This window comes from Bos grunniens, chromosome 2 (assembly GCF_055505025.1).
Source record: "Bos grunniens cultivar Pamir isolate PY7600 chromosome 2, Bosgru_T2T1.0, whole genome shotgun sequence".
NCBI classification, from domain to species: Eukaryota; Metazoa; Chordata; class Mammalia; order Artiodactyla; family Bovidae; genus Bos; species Bos grunniens.
Window position 1 is genome coordinate 46,398,118 of NC_141166.1, and position 13,793 is coordinate 46,411,910.

The following is a 13,793-nucleotide window of genomic DNA, read 5'->3' on the forward strand; positions in this document are numbered from 1 at the left end:
CTCATGTACGATGTAGCCTTTTCAGATTGGCTTCTTTCACTTAGTAATATTCATTTAAGCTTCTTCCATGTCTTTTCATGACTTGACAGCTCCATTTCTTTTTCCTGTTGAATAATACTCTATTTTTTGAATGTACCACAGTCTGTTTTATTCATATGTTGTGACTGAACGGCATATGGCCTTAAAGGCCATATAGAGGTCTTTGGTTTCTAGGCTACTACATTTCCTGAGTAGATGATCCTCAACCGGAACAACATCTTGGTTGTTTCGAAGGTTTGGTGATTAGGAATAAAGCTGCTATAAACATCTGTGTGCAGGTTTTTTGTGGACATAATTTTTCAACTGCTTTGGGTAAATAGCAAGGAGCATGATTGCTGGATCTTAGAGAGTGTTTCTTAGTTTTGTAAGAAACTGCTAAACAGCCTTTTAAAGTGGCCTCTACCATTTTGCATTCCCACCAATAATTAGAGTTCCTGTTGCTCCACACAGCATTGGTGCTGTCAGTGTTCTGGAATTTGATCATTCTAAACCCAGGACGAATGTGTAGTGTACACATCAGCTTTTGGCAATATCTCAGTCTTTTGAATCATGATCCAATGCTAAACATCAGCTGCTTCTTCGAGAGTTGTGTGTTCTACAGATTTGATAGATACATGATGACTGGAAGGATCATAGACCTTGGAGACAGCCAGGCCTAAGATCTGTACCTTAACTCTGGTGTGCTACTATGGAGGAGTTAGTTAACTTCTCTGAGCCTCAGTTTCCTTCTTCTGTAAAATGGAAGTAATAAATGAATGGCCACAGTACTTACTTTAATGAGTTGTATGAATAAATTGCATGCCCTCTCTGATTTTATTCAAGTGATTAATAAAAACATTTGACCAGAATAGAACTCAGGGCTGAACCTCATACCACACCACTGCCAGCCTTTCTCCAGCAAGGCCACTGTTCTTTGAGCACACACACCCCATCATCCAGCCCACACAGTTCCCTCTTTCAGGTATATCTGAACAGGCTTTGCCAAATGCCTCACTAAAATTGAATACTCAGTAAGGAAGATTTCTCTGGACTATCTGTATATAGTTTCATCTCAGACTTTGAGTACATAGGTACTATTTTTAAATTCTCTCTTAATTAGTTCCGCCTTGTTCTTCTAAAGGCCATATAGAAGTCTTTGGTTTCTAGGCTACTACATTTCCTGGGTAGATGATCCTCAGATGAAGTAATTTGAGTTTCCCAGCTTCTTTCAGAAGGACCCATTGTAGAAAATGAAACACGTGTTAGCTGAGACAGATCTCTCATTTTATTTGAGGCTTATGGGTGTGCACACATGCATGTGTGTCTGATGATGCAATAGGACTTGAATTACTACTTTGGAACTCTTGGCCTTTATTCGGTATCTCTGCCATCAAATCAGAGCTGAGATTCCTCATCACTTTTGCTATCATCACAGACAATAGAGTTCAGCAGAAGAGGACAGCCTGAAATTTAATTCTAACCAGCATCTCAATCCAAACTCCTACTGAAGTCTGGCTGGGATGGAGTGGTAATGTGTTTTGATAATCCAGTTAGCAAAGGAAGAGGCGCCCCCTAGGAAATCATAACAAAGAGTCTTCAGCAAGTACTTTTGTTGACAACTTTATCCAAGAAACCACCTTCCCTGGAGGCTTTTTTAAACTTTAGCCTAATCCTCTCCTTGGCCACAGAAGTCCTTTTGTTGGGGAAAATTGTAAGTGAACACAGGAGTGACAGGCCTCTGTTAAGCCTGAGCTCTGTCTCCAAAGTCTTTCAATTGTTGTCCCCATCTGTCCTGTGCTCCTTCTGGCCCAGGGATCTCTCTATCAAATAATGAAATGGATGAAATTATCCAGAAGTTCTCTTCTCAGATGATTTCTGTCTATGTCTCATTTTTGAGCCAATCCCTGTTAAATTCTAGGCAAATGACAATAGCGATAACTGTTCACTGCTTTTTCTTCAAGTATTATGCGCTGTTGCCTAGGACGTTGTATTTAAAATGTTCCACATCACAGGTGATGGCATAAAACCCTTGGTCCAGTGTGGAGTTAGATTTGTAGCTTCTTAGTAAGCTGAAGCAAATTAAAACTGAAGCAACAGTAAAATAGCCCTGGAAGTGAATGAAGAATAAAAAAATGAAAATCATGAGTAACATCTTACAGATTGAGTGGGGAAATTCTGTGCAATATTGTTGCAAAGTTATTGATGGAATTACATAGATATTGACAGAAAGCTTGATAACAGATATGAACAGAGGTAGCATCTTACCCTGGTAATAAGAACTAAGAAAGCTTTCCCTGAGAAAGCTTTAAAAATAATCAAAATTTATCTCCAAATGTACAAACTATAGTTACACCTCACCACACCCTAACTGTTCAAAACGCACAAAGCTTTGAAACTATTTGTAAAGTGCTTGGCACATGTTATGTTCCCAGCAGAGTTTAGTCCCATTTCTCTATTGTAGATGTTAGTGTACATTTTCTCCATACCTGAAACTGACATTTTGAGGATCTTTTCAGAGTCTTAATTTTCAGGCATTGCTGCTAGTTATAAGTCCTAATATCCCAATTTACATTTTGAATCTCCTGAAAAGTGAATATTTTAACATAAATTTAATTTAGTGGAAAAGATTTACAGGCCCCAAGTGTCCATGTGATAACCACTTTTAGTCCCTCACTCTGGCACTTCCAGATTTTGATCATCCCAAGCCATTTATTAAACAGTTTAATTGCTCCAGCCTTTCCTTATTGTGGTTCATCTCCTACGGGTTTATCTCCTTGCATTAGTACCAGAGGCCTAGGGACATCAGATTACTCCAATGCATACTCAGCCTGCCTTCTCCCTTCTTCAATTGCTAGCACAGGCATCACATTTGTCATGCTGCTTTTAATTGATTTTCTATTGTGACCAATTTACACCTACAGGTAACAATTCTTTGACTGTAGTTCAGAGAGGCGGGTAATCTCCCTACCTTCTGGTTGCTTAGTAAAACAGAATAACAACTCAATAGAAATAATTATTAATTCTTATGCAGTACTACCATCCAAGACCATTTCCATCAATGTCTTTGATAATTTTATCAAGGGCAAATCTTTCATGCTATAGAATGTAGCTAAAGTACATCCTACTTTCATAACTAGTGGGTTTAAAAATGGCATAATTACATAGTAAAATCTCTGCTCTAGAAATATTTTACTATCAAAATACCATATTATTATTGTATTGCCCATTGTAATTCCAGTTGTATATTGTCAAAATATAAACTTCAGAATTATACCTGAGGAAGAACTATAATTCTAAACTTCCCTGATCTCCCCAAATTTCTAAACACAATGATCTTAGAAAATCCGAAAGGCAGACATTCTTGATGTGTATATGTCTTTAACAGAGAAACTGGCAAAGAACTGAATCCTGCTATGTGAATGACGATGGGGCGAGGGTGCTGCAGGAAGCATGCCAGTCATTGCCATCTAGACCCCAAAAGTTCTGTCGGGAAGCATGACAAGCTGTAGTTGCCTGAGGTATGATCAAACCTTAGGCTTGTTTGTGGTCTGGGATATAGCCAGAGTCACCTACAGGGATGGCTGGCTCTGTGCATGGGTCTCACCTTGACTCCTCTGTCTGGATATAGCCAGAGTCACCTACAGGGATGGCTGGCTCTGTGCATGGGTCTCACCTTGACTCCTCTGTCTGGATTACTGTCCCCTCTACTCACTGTGGAAGTGCTCTTATGAGATCTACGAATGTCTGGACTGTGGTGGATTTAGGAGTTGTCCCTCCTGGCTTCCTGTGCCTGCCAGCAGAACTCTAGGGTATGGAAGCTTTGGGAAAAACCTCGACAGCACCCTTCTCCCTCAGGATTGCCTTGGAAGCCTGGGCTGCCCTAGGCTGATGGAGGAGACTCCTGAGAGCAGCTGAGTCTGTGACATTTGTGGATGGCTCCTGTCTCCCAGGACCATGAGGTCCTGGTGGTTCCCCGAGCGCACCCTGGAGAGGACACTCTGTAACCAGTGGTGCAAAAGCCTGTAGTGGTGATGACTGGGTTTTCACAATCCTCCAAAACCACCTCCTAGGTGGGGCTAGACTCTGAATCAGGTCTTCTCTGGCACTTGGGGGCAAGCCAGGTGGTAATTTGCACTGCTATGGTGACCAACCATCCTGGTTTATCCAGGACTGTGTCAATTTTAGCACTGAACATCCCACATCCTGGGGCACCCCTTGGTCTCGAGCAAATGGGGAAAGCTGGTCACCCTGACATCTGATTTTTGTCTTGTCAGCTGACAGTGAGAATTACATAGTTCAGGGAACTTAACATGCCAATGGCCCTGGAGGAGGAAATGGCAACCCACTCCAGTATTCTTGCCTGGAGACTCTCATGGACAGAGGAGCCTGGTGGGCTACAGTCCATAGGGTCGCAAAGAGTGGGATACGACTGAGTGACTTCACTTTCACTTTTCACTTTCACGCATTGGAGAAGGAAATGGCAACCCACTCCAGTGTTCTTGCCTGGAGAATCCCAGGGACAGAGGAGCCTGGTGGGCTGCCGTCTATGGGGTCACATAGAGTCGGACACGACTGAAGCGACTTAGCAGCAGCAGCAGCAGCAACATGCCAATGGAGTCCTGTATTCCGGTGCACCAACTCAAGGCCTTACAATGACATGTACGGGTCATCTTAGGAGTCTTGTCCCTCCCCTAGGAGGGGGAGCTGATGCACGCTGATGCCACCTCCTCTCACAGCCTGTGGAGCTTAGGCCTCTGTGCCCAGAGTGAGAATGAAGAGCCAGGCACAGGACAGAGATCTCTGAACCCAGGAACCAGGTCTTCACTGGAGAGTGAATAACTTTCAGTTCCATCCTAGGCCCCACACTGTTGGAACCACTTACCTGGAAGATCTTGGTAATCTCACCCTTTCTTTTTACCAGCATTTGCTAAACCCAGCTGGGTGGTGACCTTTCCCGTAGGAGGCCAAAAGGTCACACATTTCTGGCTTCAGCCTCACTCCTGAAACTGTAAACAATGATTCCTCTGTAGGGAACAAAAGAGAAAAGCACCAACGTATTATTTCCTGGGAATCTTTCACGGTGTGTTTTTTTATGTCTGTTGTAATATTTGTCACCCAAAGAGATGTCAAAATGTGAGCCGGATTTATCCACCAATAACTTATACTGACTCACGGATAACTCACTTTACTGAATAGCTGTTAAGGGCCTTCTGTTCGATTCAATTCATTTCAATGCATATTTACCAAATGAACACTTGGGTAAGGCACTAGGCTTGGTGTTGAAGGTGGTAAAACTAGGAGTGGAACTGGGAGGCACACACACACTAACAACAAGGGCCAAAATCAAGCCAAGGAGTCCCAGCGACAACAGGCAGTGAGCCTGGTGCTAGGTCAGATACATTTTGGAAAGTTTCAAATTTCTGTTACATTAGATTGCTTTGGCAATCTATTTAAGTAGACTCTAAACTGCAACTTTTGTAAATTAAAAAATGGGGAGGGGGGCAGAATATATGTATATTATATATTTGGTTAGCTCAGAATGCTGGCAGTTTGCATTTTTATAAATGAGTTAAATGGGTAATATTTGTTTGTTTGTTAAGTGGATATTATTCCTGGGTGCTTATTATGCTAAAGATATGGGCCAAGTTCCCTAAAAGTTAACATTTTAAGGGGCTCACCTGCAAAATGGGGATAATAAAACTTCTGGGCAGATTGCTATAAGTTTAAAGAACATAATACATGCCAAACATCTTTGGTTGTTCTGATACTATATATGTGTGTGTGTGTGTGTGTGTGTGTATGCTAAGTCACTTCAGTCATGTCCAACTCTTTGTGACCCTAAGTAATGCAGCCCACCAGGGTCCTCCATCCACGGGATTCTCCAAACATGAATACTGGAGTGGGTTGCCATGCCCTCCCCCAGGGAGTCTTCCTAACCCAGGGATTGAACCCATGTCTCCTGCGTCTTTCTGCATTGGCAGGTGGGTTCTTTACCACTAGGCCCACTTGGGAAGCCCATTTATGTATATAATTAATTAAGTTAAATTCCCTTATTATAGTTTTTATTGGGGTTTCCAGAGTAGTGAAATAAGATACACATGCTATGCCTTGCTGCTTGTGGCATCTTAGCTCCCTGACCAGGGATGAAACCTGGGCTCCTGCAGTGGAAGCATGGAGTCTTAATCACTGGGCCACCAAGTAAGTCCCACACCATGTATTCTTAATAACTAGTAGCCACTGTTATTAACTAGTTATTAACTAGTTAACTAGCCACTGTTATTAGCTAGTAGCATCAGCACAGATACCATCTGAGAAAAATATCCAGGGACAACAGCCACAGTGTCACGAAAGCACGTCGATAAAACCTGCTCAGGACATCTTTCTACCTGGGCATCACTTTTTCAAGGCTCACAAGCTGCACAAAGCAGTTGCTCTAAATACTGCACAATTTCACAAAAAGAGAAGCTCCAGCTTTGGTGCACCACAAGCATAAAATGCATCAATATTGTTTGCTCGAAGCTCCTCACACCAAAAGGGGAGAAATAAACTTGCAATGCCTGCTCTGCCTTGGCTGCCTGGGGTAAACCCTGACTCCTTGGGTTTGGAATTACATATTTGCCAGACTGGAAAGGGGAGGCATCAAGTCTTGTTGATATGCATAATGTATTTTCCCAGGCACATTATAATGTGCAATTTTGTATTCTACTTTCTTTTTCGCTCCTGTTGTAGCATAAACAGTTCAAATAAGCAGTGCATATTAAACTTTACAGATAACTCTCAAATAGGCTCAAGTCCAAACCATTTTGGGAGCTTCCCTCAGGGAGATACATCCTCTTGCCTTGGGGACAGTGACATGAAAAATGTCCCTCAAAAGCAACAGTTCCTCAGCGGCAATGAGGGAGATGGGGGAGAGAGAGCAGAAAAAGGGGGAGGAGAGGGAGAGAGAGGGAGAAAGAGGAAGAGAGAGACAGACAGGGAGGGAGAGAGAGGCAGAGAGAGAGAGAGGGAGGGAGAGAGAGAAAGAGAAAGAGAGGGAGGGAGGAGACGGGAAGGAGGATGGGGGTGGGGGGGACACGTGCAGCAGAACAGTGCTGGGAAAGCAACCAGTTAATCAAAGGGATTCCAATTTGGCCATGGACTGCCCGACTCTCCTTCCCAACTCATAGAAAAAGAAAAAGAAAACAAGAGGGAAGAAAAAAAGAAGGAAAAAAGCAGCCGAGTGGTTTTCCTGTAGCAATCTCACAAATGCAAAACCTTCCATTCGCTGACTGCTCATTAGCTTACTGAATCTGACAGCATAATTATCGAAGCTGCTTTGCACTTAGAATAAATAAATACAAAAGTGAGTGTTTAAAAATTTTTTGAGAAGGGAAATTCAGTCATCCAGACAGTACGACAAGTTTATTTAAAACTTTTAGATTCTTATGTATTTAGATCATTTCGGAATGAGATAATGCCATAGTTGTCTTTCAGTCTAATTGAGTTCTAAGCTCCTGGCTGTTGGCTGTCACCGCTTTCAAACTTTGCTTTAACTTTCCTTCCTTTAGAAATCTGATCCTGGTGTCTCCATTTACTCTTCCTGGGCTGATAACCTGGTGGAGTCTCAGTGCACTGGAGTGCAGAGAGTGACTTAATGGGATTGAGGGGCTAAATAACCTTTCACAGGAAACAAGATAATCAAATCTCTTCTACTAGCCTGTAATGGCTGAAAGAGAAAGCACAAGTAGAAAAGAAAGCTTGGAAATTAAACCATCATTTCTAAATGTCTTGTAATTTCCCTTGTCACGTGGTTTTTGCGCTGCTCTTACACATCATCAATCCATCAGCTGGAGTTGCTTAGTGCATTTAATTATTCAGAGTGCACACAGCCTCCGTGACTGCGCGGTAATTTTAGCTCATGTGTATGTATATAGGCTTCATATCTTCAAAGCCCAAAGGATCACACAGTACTTTAAATTGAAGTTGCTAACTAACACGGAGTGCACTTAAAACTCTGACTAGGGGCACAGCACATATGCATTTCCGATTAAAGCAGATGATCTTTCCTTTTAAAATTAATTAGTGCCTATTTATCTTTTCCTCTCCCTCCCTCCTCTCATTCTCCCAGGACCACATTTACATTGAACTCTTGAATTCAGTGAGTTAAAAGCTGTATAAAATAAACATTCTGTTAATCTGGGGTACAGGAAACTAATGTTAACCCATTGTGCAGACTGAGAAACTGAGATTTATGAAGGCCAATAATACATGTGATGCTGGAGGAGAAAAGAAGAAAACTTAGGTTCTTTAGCTCTCAGTTCAGAGCTTGAACTCCCTGTACCATTTGTCTTACCTCATTCCTTTAAACACTAAAGGCAATATACCATCCACATGAAAGAAAACTGAAAAAAGGAAAAAATTACCCACCATTCCCTTTAACTAGAAGAGCATTTTTATTTTTGTACTCTACATTCCAGTTTTGTTGATATGCATAATACATTTTCACTGGTGCGTTATAATATGCAATTTTGTATCCCACTTTCTTTTAGCATAAACATTTCCATACTACTCTACACTCCTGCGAATTACCATTTTAAATGGTTACATAGTACTGTATGCTGAGTCAATATAATAATATCTATCCAACCAGTTCTTCTGTTGAATATTTAGTTTCTTTATTTAAAAAAAAATTATAGACAACACTGCAATGAACATTTTTATGCATCTAAGGTTTTTTTTTTCCCCTGTTCAATTGTTTCTTTGGATGATTTCCAGGAACCTAAGTATAAGGTTGAATGTTATTTTTATGGCTCCTGGTAGGTATGGCAAAATGCTTTGCAAAGGTTGCCCCAACTAAAACCACCGCCTGCAGAGAATCATCGTACTACAACCTTCCCAGCACAGGGAGTCATTAAGTTGAAGGGAAAAATAACTACTTTAACAGTTATTTGTATTTATTTAATCACTAGTTCGACTGCCTATTTATCCCACGTGTTAGTGTGCTCTTTTCATTTCCTTTGTGTAATTTGCTGTTTTATATGTTTGCCCAATTTTCTGTTGGATTTGATTCCTGATATTTTTCTGACAAAACTGAATAAGTAATGCTGCTGCCAAGTCGCTTCAGTTGTGTCCGACTCTGTGTGACCCCATAGATGGCAGCCCACCAGGCTCCGCCGTCCCTGGGATTTTCCAGGCAAGAACACTGGAGTGGGTTGCCATTTCCTTCTCCAATGCATGAAAGTGAAAAGTGAAAGTGAAGTCGCTCAGTCGTGTCTGACTCTTAGCGACCCCATGGACTGCAGCGTACCAGGCTCCTCCATCCATGGGATTTTCCAGGCAAGAGTACTGGAGTGGGTTGCCATTTCCTTCTCCGAATAAGTAATAGTAAGGAAAAAATAATAACCACCACTGATTAAGAAATCTTAAAACCCAAGGGTGACTGTGTTATTCTCCACCACCACCCCACGCAAAAAAACCCCAACAAAACAAAACCCTAACAAAGACAAGATGACATTAAAGATTAAGGAAGAGATCAGGGGTTTGAGTCTTTATTAAAGATAAGATTGAGTCCTCTTAGTTGTGAGATATTAAATATGTTACCTGGGGGCATGTGACATCTTCCCTAGGATGAGGAGTGGAAGAGAGTGGCTTGGGAGGCTGACCTACAGTCAAATCTTGCCTCTCCCACTTACTAGCTGTGTAACTTTAAGTAATTGGACCCAATTTTTTAATATGTAATATTAGGAAAACAGCTCCATCCTTGCCAGTTACTATCTGAATGAGAATTTATGTAAAACACATAGACGTCCAAGAAATAGCAGACACTATTCTTCTTCTATGGGTGTTAGGGACTCATCCATATAATGAAGATATGGAACAGTGAGCCCCAAGATCCTTTTCTTGTCAAAAGGTCTCTGACTCCTTCCTGAAGCATTTATCTTTATTTGGAGATTCAGTTCATGATGCTAACAGATGTAACCAACTTAAGAGCTTGGTAGAGCTGAGGAACTTGGTTAAGTCAGATTTTTCCTACCAAGGCAACTCTACACAACACATAAGCCAAATCACAACCCAACAACTTGTATTCTAGTGTATTAAAATGGGCTGGGGACAACACTGAGCATGGAAGGTGGAGAAGTGTGTTATAGAGGATAACTTGCTTTTTAAGTACTGATTAGTGGAGGATTTAAAAAGTAGACAGAGTCAGTTCAGTTCAGTTGCTCAGTCATGTCTGACTCTTTGCAACCCCATGAATCGCAGCACACCAGGCCTCCCTGTCTGTCACCAACTCCTGGAGTTCACTCAAACTCATGTCCATCGAGTCGGTGATGCCATCCAGCCATCTCATCCTCTGTCGTCCCCTTCTCCTCCTGCCCCCAATCCCTCCCAGCATCAGAGTCTTTTCCAAAGGGTGTAGACAGAGTAGTCTGAGTTAAATTACAAACTCCTAGAAACAGAATAGGATTGAGAGACTTGGCTTGGAATCTCCCTTCCCCACCAAATCCAGCCTCTAAACCCTGACCTGTGGAATGACAAAATATTCTGGTTAAACTTTGACTAGACTAGACAATAAAAACAATAAACAGAGTAAGATTTGATATCATTAGCACACAAACAGTTAAACTAAGCTTTTCTAGTACATGTTAAAGAATGTTTAAATTGAATGTCATTGCAAGAAGGCATACAGTGACAAAGAGTAAAACTTAGGATGGAATATGAGTCAGGATTGCACTATTTTAACAAAGAAGACACCTGTGGATGACATTAGATGGCATTCAGAGGAGGATGACTTTCCTCTCCCTGGATATCCTTCCTCCCCATCATCTTTCAGGGCTTCCCTGATCCTCAGTTGGTAAAGAATCTGCCTGTAATACAGGGGATCCCAGTTTGATTCCTGGGTTGGGAAGATCCCCTGGAGAAAGGATAGGCTACCCACTCCAGTATTCTGGCCTAGAGAATTCCATGGACTGTATAGTCCACAAGGTCACAAAGAGTTGGACACAACTGAGTGACTTTCACTTTATCATCTTTCAAGACCTCACCAACCCATCCTGGGCCTCTACAGCTGGAGTTTAATCTTGCCTCCTTTGAACTCCCAGAGCACTTCACACTTGGTCTATGGCTGTTTATCTTCTTGTCTCATTTCCTTAAGGACTGTAAGCTCTTTGAGGACAGAGTCTAAGACTAATTCATTTTTGTGTCCTTCAATCTCCTATCTAATCTTCAAGTGCTTAGTCGCTCAGTCTTGTATGACTCTTTGCAACTGCATGGACTGTAACCTGCCAGGCTCCTCTGTCCATGGGATTTTTCAGACAAGAATACTAGAGTGGGTTGCCATTTCCTTCTCCAGGGGATCTTCTCGACTCAAGGATTGAACCCGAGTCTCTTACATGTCTTGTATTAGCAGGTGGATTCTTTACCACCGAGCCACCAGTGAAGCCCCTCATATCTAATAGACCCTCAGCAAATCTTCCGTGAATGAAATAATGAATGAATGAAAATGAAAATAATCTTCCATGAATGAAAATAATTCTCCCACTCTGTTAGAAATCTGAGCCTATGGTGGGTTCATAGTCTCGAGATAAGCAGAATAGTTGGAATAGGTTCAGAATAGAATAATGAAACAAAATAATTAAAAGGTAAAAGAAACAGAATCTATATTGGGGGTTTGTGTATGTGGAGAGAGAGGTCAAGGGAACCCAGCTTTATAATATGATATTGAGGAACCTTCAAATATATTAAGGAGATATTATTAAAAGAAGGCTGGAAGTTCTTTTATTGGAGCAAAACAAAAAATTTCTCAGATTTTAAGGGGGCAAAATGAATAAGGCCTGCTGATGAATTACCAGAGTATAGATAGTAGAGTGATGTGATGAAGTGTTAGTTTCTCAGTCGAGTCCGACTCTTTGAGACCCCATGGACTGTAGTCTGCCAGGCTCCTCTGTCCATGGAATTCTCGAGGCAAGAATACTGGAGTGGGTTGCCATTTCCTTCTCCAGGGTAGAGGTCAATGCCATGCCTACAGGTACCAAAGTATGTGATGACAAAAAGGACTCTGGTAAATTGTTTTTGCAAAATTACTTGTGAAACAATTGCAAACTTTTAAGTTTTAATTTTTTTTAAGATGCTGAAACCTGTTTTAAAGGAGAAGGGGGATTTAGTCCAGGAAGGAATGGGAGAGGCTCAAGCCTGGGATTTGGAAAGCAAAATGGGACCAACCCACAGAAAGAGACAGCCTTTGATGTTCTGACGATCAAGGACCATGGCTTAAGCACCAGACTCTTAAATCACGTGGCATTTACTGCCCGAGATAAAAAAAAAAAAAAAAAAAAACTTTTCTGGATCAGTGTCTGTGGTTCCAAATGGCTCCGTTCCAAAATTAGTTTTAACTTTCCAAGGGTAACATTTGGAAGCCTGGCAAGAACTGAGTGGAGCCAGTTTCTAGAAGGGGCAGCTTAATGATTTTCTACTCCCCTCACTTTCAAATCGTTAAGCAGCGTTCTTTTCCCAGAGCCCAAGTTCATGCTGAGGGCAAAGGGAATTAAACGAAGAAGCTGAACCTGCAGCTAAGATTAGAGAGTTGCCAAGGGCCTAATTTTAGGTCCTAGCTGCCCCAGCTGACGTCCTGCACTGCTGGCTCAGCTGTGAGGACCACAAGTGTGGCCATAAGCCGATGGCTGTGTGGGTACAACGTCTCCCCGGCCATCTGCAAAAGCAATTAGCTTGCTGTTGGGTGTGTTTTGAGAGAGACTACCAATAATTTCTCCTTCCACAAATGTTTCTTCAGGTGTTCAAGAGTCAATAAGGGAGGATGTCAGTGCTTGGCAGAAATTTCCACATGCTTGCCATTCTAGTAATCACGCTTTTCCACTTAAGATTGCTCTCCGAAGGAGAACTAAGCCTAGAATTCCTGGATTTTGTGACAAGTGACTCCTTCCCCTTCGATTTCTTCTGGCCATAAGCTTACTGCCACAGCCTCGGGACAGTGGTATCTGGGACCTCTCAGCTTCATGGAAACACACATGGATGGATAGGAACAGCCCTGGCGTTTGGGGGGTGGATTCGTGTGCCATGCTTTTGCTGGGATGTAGGCTGTCCTTCCACTCTTCTCACAGTTCCCAGACTCAGGCTTCATGCTTAAATCGTCAGAGGGCAGACAATAAGAGCTGGCATCTCCCAGATCAAAGGGGAAACAGAATATATTTTAAAGTGACAACTTTGTTATCCTGCAACCGGAATAAAGCCAGAATAATAAAATGATACAAATATAACCCACTAAGTGATTCCATACTGCCACCAGAGAGCAAAATTTCTTGCATAATTATGGCAGGGAAACTCTCTTTACAAAGCACTCACAAGAGTATATCTGACTTTTGCACAGTCCTTACGCCTGGAACAGCCTGCCCCTGGGATGGAGACTCTGGGTCCTTGAGGGTTGGGAACTGAGAGGACCCTTTGGTGCACCCTATCTGCAAAGGAGGCTCTTAATAAAGGCTCATTGCCATGAACAATGAAAACGTAGACTGGCACTGCCAGGCCAAGAGAGGGCACCCTTAGAAGACATGGTGACGTCATGTCACACGTGGTGGTGGCCACTGTTCTCAAGGTGCCCAAACTGGCTTCAGTGCTGCTCTCTCTTCCTCTGTTTTTCTTTCCAGTTTCTCTGGTAGTTAGTTGTGCTTTCCCCACCTTCTTGTCCACGTCCTATCTGTCAATCTGTATCTAAACCTGTTTCTGCACACTGCACCCCCACAAGCACGCGCGCGCGCACACACACACACACACACACGCACACA

The 13,793-nt window shown here is 42.2% G+C and overlaps 1 protein-coding gene across 2 annotated transcripts in view; it reads right to left on the reverse strand.

The window, feature by feature from the left end:
• Positions 1-1,280: 1,280 nt before the first annotated feature.
• The window catches only part of CDK15 (cyclin dependent kinase 15), a 94,155-nt gene continuing 81,642 nt past the window's right edge, over positions 1,281-13,793 (reverse strand). The window contains exons 13-14 of one of the 2 annotated variants that reach the window (XR_015143901.1): positions 2,505-5,042; positions 1,281-2,125 (exon numbers count right to left, since the gene is read on the reverse strand). Coding sequence is in view for 1 of the 2 variants with exons in the window: in XM_086345863.1 (XP_086201989.1) it covers positions 4,933-5,042 (110 nt within the window). In the remaining variant the exon portion in view is untranslated. The remainder of the gene's footprint in view (positions 2,126-2,504; positions 5,043-13,793) is intronic. The other variant, XM_086345863.1, reaches the window with a different exon arrangement.